Here is an 8,264-nt window from a genome sequence, read left to right as displayed (position 1 = left end):
ATTCAAATTCAAAAAGTTTTCATCCCTCTTAATGCAGTGTTTCCTTCTGGAACATCAGTGAGAGTTTGAACCTTCTGTAATAATTGCATGTGAGTCCCTCAGTTGTCCTCAGTGTATAAAGATGGATCACAAAATCATACAGTCATTGTTGAAAAGGGTTCAAATACATTTTTTCAGAAGATCAGTGGGCGGTTTAACTGTTCAGGACAAGCAAGGGATGATGAACAACTATCACTAAACAAAAAAACACAGGTGTGGATCATTCATTATAAATTCAACTATTATTTTCTCTTGTGGACTATATGCAAACGTCTTTTTGTGAAATATTTTATTCAGATCAGTACTAAACAAAAAACAACCCTATTATTTTGATAAAATAATTAAGCTTTTTAGATTCTGCAAGGTGTAGGCAAACTTTTGACTTCAACTGTAAGTGTTGGACAGATTACAATAAACACTACTTTTCAAAAATCTGCAGTTAAAATTAATAACTTCAATGATACATTTGACAGTAAAGACACTTATAATGTTACATAAGATTTCTACTCTAAATAAATGCTGTTCTTTTGATCTTTCTATTCATCAAACAATCTAATATTCTAAACTAATAAATCAACAACAACATTTTAAAACAAAACTAACGCCCATGATACTACCTACAACACCCAAATTCCGCTAACCTGCATCTTCACTGAAGGTGAAGGACGCATTGCCCAGGAAGACAGTGGAGGCATCATTTGGCCCGTCAATGATGACTTTAGCCACGGTGACATCACCCATCCGTGCATTGTCCGATGCATCCGACAGCACCAGCTCAAACTCCTCCGAGAGTTCATACTCGCTGTCATCAATCAGCTTTACGTCACAGGTAGACATGCTCACACCTGGGCCAAAGATGACTCTGTTGTCACTGCTCATGCCACGAGTCTTATAGTCAGAGCCGGACTCGAGAGCATGCAGACTGCTGCCCCGGGCTGACTTAGGCACAGTGTAGCAGAGGGCTGAGACGGTGCTGCTGCTGTCACCTAATTAAAAGACAACACATGACATTTAGAATATAACCCATGACGATGAAGACGATCATTTAAAAAAGAATGCTAATTTCTAGTCCTACCATCAAAACGCTATTTTTTTTTTTACAGTAGTGTGTACATATTAACTTTCATTGATTTGATCTTCTCAGGTTCTCAGAATAAGTTTTTATGAATTAGCCATGTAAACAGCAGTTTAGTTGAGCCATTTGTACATTTATACAGGTTATAGGGTTAGTTCAAACAAAAATGAAAATTCTGTCTTTAATTACTCACCCTCATGTTTTCCAAACCTGTAAAACCTTTGCTAATCTTCAGATTACAAATTAAGATATTTTTGATGAAATTCAAAAGCTTTCCGACCCTGCATAGACAGCAACGTAACTACCAAGTTCAAGGCCCAGGAAAAGTAGTAAGGACTAGGGCTGCAAAAATCATAATCACGATTATTTTGGTCAATATTGTAATCACAATTATTTAACACGATTATGAGTGAATCCGGAACTTTGCATTAGTGATTAATTTAAAGATAGCAATACACCAGAAAAAAAGATACAAATGAAAAAAAAAAAAACGGAATACTTAGTCTAAAGTCGTCTAACAGCCTACTAAAGAAATTGAATGTAATTGACTGTAAAATAAAACAGCGTCTTCGCTGTAAGAATTAAACATGCTTTGTTTCTTATTAAAACTACAAAAGTCCCAATATTAAGCACAGAGACGGCAGAAGGAATATTATTTGTTGCCGCTTTAATAGCCACACGGATCCAATATACTGTATTTTCATTCTCAACTGTTTATGATCATTTAAGACATAACTGACAAGAGTTTACATGAATAATCACCAAGCACCTCATTTTGAAATATTTTTGCGTGTATTTGACAGTTCAGGCGCGCACCTTGAGCTAAAAGATAACTTTACATGTCCGAGTTTTGCTCTGTCTCTCAGCGCATACACAGAACAGCGCAAGTGCTTCTTCTTGCCTTTAAAAACACAACATCAAAGAACATTAATACATCAAGCACATCCCATTTTATGAAAGTCACAATACATGATTTTGCTGATTTGCATGTGAAATTAGACTTTTATGGAGGAGCGAAAGCGCACCACTGGAAAGAGGGCGGAATGGGGTATTTTCATGATCGTTCGAAGCCAAAATCAAAATTGAAACTGAATTTCGATAATCGCACAGCCCTAGTAAGGACATTGTTAAAATTGTCCATGTGACATCAGTAGTTCAACCTTAACTTTTTATAAAGCTACAAGAAAACCTTTTGAATGCAAAAAAAAAATACTTATTTAACAACTTTTTCTCTTCTGTGTCAGTCTTGACTGTGATTGTGACTATACAGGGTCAGAAAGCTCTCTTCATCAAAAATATCTTAACTTGTGTTTAGGAGATGAACGAAGGTCTTACGGGATTAGAACTTACCCTTTAAAGGAATGCTTCAGGTTAAATACTAAATAGAAATAAAATAACGCAACTTTTTTGTAGAAATTGGTTTCACTGACCTTTTCTCTCAACAGGAGCAAAGATAAAGCCTGTGCTCTCATTGACGTGGTAAGTCTTCTTATCGAACTGCAGAGTGGGTTCATCCTCCGTGTCATTGATATTGACTTTAGCGCGGGTCACTGACCCCAGCAGGGCGTACACTGGCATACTCAGCTCCACATTAAAGCTCTCAATGTTCTCAAAGACCTGGTCATCGTTGATAACAATGGTGCACACCTTGGTGTCTTCTCTCTCATCAAACTGAACCTGGGGAACCACATTAGAGAGCATTTAAACTTTGTCAACTACCAAATCAAAGGGAATTTGAATATTATAGAACAACATATAGAACACTGAAACATACTTGTCCAGCATATTCAACGTAGTCCTGTTGTCCGGCCCGGGAGCCCATGCTGGAGGTGGAAGTAGCAGTGCCTTGCTCAGTACGACACAGAACAATAGCATACTGGTTTAGATTCCCGGTCCTCTTGACTGTGACTGCTATGGCTCCATCTTTTTCACTCACATTGTAGCTGCAGACAGACGACAACAGACTAGTGAGAATGGTTGGTTGGATAAAGACCATCTACAGTACAACAAAATTTGAGGCAGCCGTACCTCTTGTGCTCAAAGCTGATAAGAGACCACTGGACGTGGAATACATTGTCACTGACGATGTTAGGTTTGCTGTCCTTCACAAGGAATCTGAAGTTGTCCATGGTCTCCTGAACATTGCCCTCACTCAGAACATATCGGATAAGGCCCAGGTTTACGTCAGCTGTAGGATAGAGGAAATTAAGTTTACATTTTACAGCTTTGCTGTAACACCAACTGCAGAGCTTGTCATCCTGCACACATTTAGACCCACAATTAGTACAAAACAAATCAAAGACAAAATGTGTCCCAGACAGTGGTTATTATTCCAAAATTTGTTATACTTATTCATTGGCAGAGTTGATTCTTGAAAACAGGTCAACGAACAAAGCGAAGGAAGGCTTGTGGTTGTTTTTGTACAAACCAGAAAAAAACAACAAAGACAGTCTGATGTTTTTTGGCTCTAGGTGGACCTTATTCAGAGCATATCTAATTTGTTGTGGATTAAAATAAGGATGTCTCTATCTGTTGGCTATGCTTTGGGGGTTTGTCACAGAATAGCTTCAGCCTACTAGTGTGCACTTAGCTTTAGGAGGTGTCAGTAATACCTTGCGTGAAAGAGGTGATCGGTTTGCCAGGATTGAGTTTACTCTCTAGGTAGCCGTGTTTAGCTTCTGTAGTCACTTCATAAGTCAGCTGTCCATCATCTGTGTCAGGATCAATAGTGAGAAGCTCTTTCTTGGTGATCAGATTGGTGGCCTAGAATTCCATTTCACAAACAAAATCAAAATGTCATTTTATGCTTCGCAGTGAATACATTCTATCACTTTTGCACCAACGCACGATAAAGCCAGTAGGAGGCAGAAATGCACTGTTATTTGAGATGTCAATGTGAAAAGTGAAAGTGACCTTATTTTCCATGTACTCCAGCCACTGCAGGCCCAGGTTGGTGACAATACGAGGCGTCCCGTCGTCAACGGGTAAAATATCGATTTTAAACTTTTGTGGAGCAGCGGTGACGACCTGAAACAAAGGATATTGTTTGACATTTACACACAATGTAAACTCTCCCGGCTGATACAAACCCTGTTTCATATATTTCCATATAAGCAATTGCTTTGTTGACCAACAATGCTCTTTTTAACATCTATTCAATCCCAGATCAAACCTATTTAAATTTTAATGTGAAGTTGAGCTTTCTAAAGTGCTGAGTAATGATGTCCTAGACCTTCCTGATTAAACACTGTCATAGGGCTGCTATTTTGTCATCTTACGACAAGACGAGGTGCCCCTTTTTCAATGTCCACTGAGAGACCATTTACCTCCCAGAACAGCTGACAGCCAGCTGAGGCAGCTATAAGAGGAAAAAGCGACTGCTGATGGATGGAGTTATTATGACGGAGGGAGAGAGAATAAGAGCTGACATGTTGCCTAAATGACTATGTTAAACAAATGGACAGGATACCTTCAGGTGGTTCATACGGTAATTTATAGTCATGTCTTTAAAAATATAAAGAAATGAGCATTATTCAAAAGCAAAAATGTAAGTTTGTGGGCAAGTTTGTGGGCATGCATACACTACTGTTTAGAAATGTGGGGTACAATTTATTAATGTTTTAAAAAAAAGTTTATTATGCTCACCAAGGCTGCATTCATTTGATTAAAATACAGTAATATTGTGAAATATTATAATTTAAAATAACTGCTTCCCATGTGAACATATTTTAAAAATGGAATTAAAGCCATTAAACCCATTAGTCTTCTAAAATGCTACTTTGGTGCTCAAGAAATTTAGGAAGCTCAAGAAGTTTATTATTTTTAGCTGTTAAAATAGCGTAACATTTTTGTGGAAACTGTGATAATATTTTTGATTCATTCAAATTTCAAAAGAACAGCATTTTTTGAAATAGAAATCTCTATAACATTATACATGTCTTTGCTGCCACAATTTAATGCATCCTTGATAAAAAATTAAATGAAAAAAAATATATATAAAACATTTTTTTACTGATCTTAATTTTCGATTTTGAACAGTGTATATTTGTGAGACGTTTCCATTGACATTTTTTTTTATTAAATCGTGTAAATATATTATTACAATTACTACAGACTAACTTGTAGTAGTTTTAGGTTTCTGGTCATAAGTGTTGATTGAGATCCATGAAGCTTTCCATTGACGTATGGTTTGTTAGGATAGGACAACAATTTGGTTGAGATACAACTATTTGAAAAAAAAAAAAAAATCAAAATACTGAGAAAATCACCTTTAAAGTTGGCCAAATTAAGTTTTTAGCAATGCATATTACTAATCAAAAAGTAAGTTTTGATATAATTACAGTAGGACATTTACAAAATATCATCATGGAACACGATCTTTACTTAATATCCCAATGATTTTTGGCATAAAAGAATAAATTGTCATTTTGACCCATACAATGTATTTTTGGCTATTGCTACAAATATACTTGTGCTGCTTAAGACTGGTTTTGTTTTACAAGTTCAAATCTTTTCCACAAGGTCACACAGCACCTTTCACAGTTTCCCAATGAAGAAAAGCAAGGAAAGCAAAAGTTGATGTTGAAAAAGCTGTTAGTGAGGCCAGCAGGGGGCGTTCACCCCGTGGTCTGTGTGGGTCATAATACCGCAGTATAATGACCGGGACACTATGCTTTAAAAAGGCACTGTCCTTCAGATAACATGTTAAACTGAGGCCATGTCTCTCTGTGGTCATTAAAAATTCCCAGGGGTGCTTTTTTGGAAAGAGCAGGGGTATAACCCTGGCCAAAAACACATTTTCTTTCTAAATCACCTCTGTTGGTATTTACTATATTTGGAGGACATTTAAAAAAATAAGGCACTTTACATACAGCTATTACTATACACATGGACAAACTCAAATAACAGGAAGTTTACCGACCTCTTTTCCACCCTCTTCGATGATGAAGAACATGTTGGTACCATCACCGACAGTGAAGGTGAAGCGGTCTTTGAGGGAGTTGCTGCCATCATGGTTATAACTGATGCGGTTCTGATAGATGTCGTCCATAGTGAAAGTGTTGGTCTGACGATAATGCTGCCCATTACTTGTGCGCTCAATGGTCCCGTGACGAGGAGCCTGAACGATAGTGAACGTAAGAGAGTCCTCCTAACAGAGATTTTAAGGGAGAGAGGTTGTCAAACAGATGTGGAACTAAATGAAATTGACACTAAGAAGTACATGAGCACTGATTTTTAATGCAGCTTTGTGCACTAAAACACGTGAGTCGAGTAGGTTGACGGTAATTTCCCTCTCGCTCAAAGTGTTCTGTAATCACTCTGGGTTTTCCATTTCCATCTCCTCACCCACATCTGAGAGGACAGAGTTACACTAGTAACACTAGTGTTTGGGGTCAGAGCAAGGATGCCTTGAAGGATAGTACACTCCCACAACAAAAATGTATAGATAATTTACTTACCCCCTTGTCATCCAAGATGTTCATGTCTTTCTATGTTTTCCTGAGGAAAACATATGAAGAATTTTTATCCATATAGTTTATTTCAATGGTGCCCATGATTTTGAACTTCCAAAATGCAGTTTCAGTGCAGCTTCAAAGGTTTCTAAACGATCCCAGCCGAGGAAGAAGGGTTTTTAACCTCAAATGCTCCTCTTGTCTAGCTTTGTGATGTAAATGCATACTCTGTGTACTCCGGTTCAATACAGTTAGAGTATGTTGAAAAACTTCCCTCTCATTTTCTCCTCCAACTTCAAAATCGTCCTACATCGCTGCAGAAGTTCCGACCCAGTGTTTACAAAGTGACCATGCAAAGAAGGTCAAACTTAATTTTTCGACATACCCTAACTGTCTTGAACTGGAGTGCACAGAGTACGCATGTGCATCACAGAGCTAGACAAGACTAGCATTTGTGGTTAAAAAGTGTATAAATTATACACATTTTTAGAAAAGTCACACTAGATAAGACCCTTCTTCTTCACTGCCATACAAAGGCAAAGTACAGTAACTGCGCCAACACTGAAACTGAGAAACGTGCTTTTAAAGTTTCTACACCATATAGGGTATTAATTTGGATTTTGCAGTTACTGCAATTTTGACACTTTCGCTTCTCTGAAATGGGAAAAACTTGAACCAGGAGACTTCAAGGAGACAAAACAGTTGTCACAAAGCCAATTTTAAGCCTTAACTTAATTTTGACCAAATGTGTAGTTACTGAGCTTTGCCTTTTCTTTAATGCAGCTCAGCTGGGATCATGTAGAGCCTTTTATGGCTGCATTTAAACTGAATTTTGGACATTTAAACTCACAGGCAACATAGAAGTCCACTATATGGAGAACATTCCTCAAATGTTTTCCTCAAAAAACTTAAAAGACATGGAAAACAAGGAAAGACATGAACATCTTGGATGACAAGGGAGTTCAGTGAATGATCTGTAAATTTTGTTCTGGACGTGAACTAATCCTTTAAATTGATCAAGTGATGTCTTTTTGAACTTACTATTCATAAAAAAAAAAGTCATTGAAATGTATTACAGTTTCCACAAATATATTAAGTATTAAACGGTTTCAATATTCATAATAATAAACAGTTTCTGTGAACGAAACAGAAACTGGTTGTCACAAGACTAGCATATTCACACTGAAGCTTATGCTAGATTATGGTTTATACAGTTTTAAGTGTGGATATTTTGCTGATAAAAACACATCGATTTACTTCAGAAGGCCTCTATTAACCCCCCCAGAGAAGTGTGGGGCACTTTTTATGATGGATGGATGTACTTTAGTTGACTTCAAAATCTCAACACCCATTTACTGCCATTATAAAGCATGGAAGAGCCAGGACTTTTTTTTAAAAATGTAATTCCGATTGTATTTGTCTGAAAGAATAAAGTCATATAAACCTAGAATGGCTTGAGGGTGAGTAAATAATGGGGTAATTGTCATTTTTGGGTCAACTATCCCTTTAATGTGTTACGCTTTTGAAGGAGAAAGAGAACATTTATGCTCTGACTTCCAAAAAGCTCCAGGCAAAACCATGCACAGAAAATTCGCATAGAACCCCATTATAGTAACATTAAATATACAGTCCATTTATAAAAACTTTTTTTATAAAGAATACATGAAGCACAACCTCAACATAACTGAAAGCACAGT

At 37.1% G+C, this 8,264-nt stretch overlaps 1 protein-coding gene across 1 annotated transcript in view; it reads right to left on the bottom strand.

The window, feature by feature from the left end:
• Positions 1 to 8,264, bottom strand: part of fras1 (Fraser extracellular matrix complex subunit 1) — a 133,561-nt gene that overhangs the window by 5,447 nt on the left and 119,850 nt on the right. The window contains exons 51-57 of the mRNA XM_073839522.1: positions 6,036 to 6,263; positions 4,028 to 4,141; positions 3,727 to 3,877; positions 3,143 to 3,302; positions 2,889 to 3,057; positions 2,545 to 2,791; positions 681 to 1,025 (exon numbers count right to left, since the gene is read on the bottom strand). Coding sequence (XP_073695623.1) covers positions 681 to 1,025; positions 2,545 to 2,791; positions 2,889 to 3,057; positions 3,143 to 3,302; positions 3,727 to 3,877; positions 4,028 to 4,141; positions 6,036 to 6,263 — 1,414 coding nt within the window. The remainder of the gene's footprint in view (positions 1 to 680; positions 1,026 to 2,544; positions 2,792 to 2,888; positions 3,058 to 3,142; positions 3,303 to 3,726; positions 3,878 to 4,027; positions 4,142 to 6,035; positions 6,264 to 8,264) is intronic.

Source organism: Garra rufa, chromosome 5 (genome assembly GCF_049309525.1).
Source record: "Garra rufa chromosome 5, GarRuf1.0, whole genome shotgun sequence".
Classification (NCBI taxonomy): Eukaryota; Metazoa; Chordata; class Actinopteri; order Cypriniformes; family Cyprinidae; genus Garra; species Garra rufa.
Note: the sequence above shows the minus strand (reverse complement) of the source record. Positions and strands in the feature narration are given on the sequence as shown.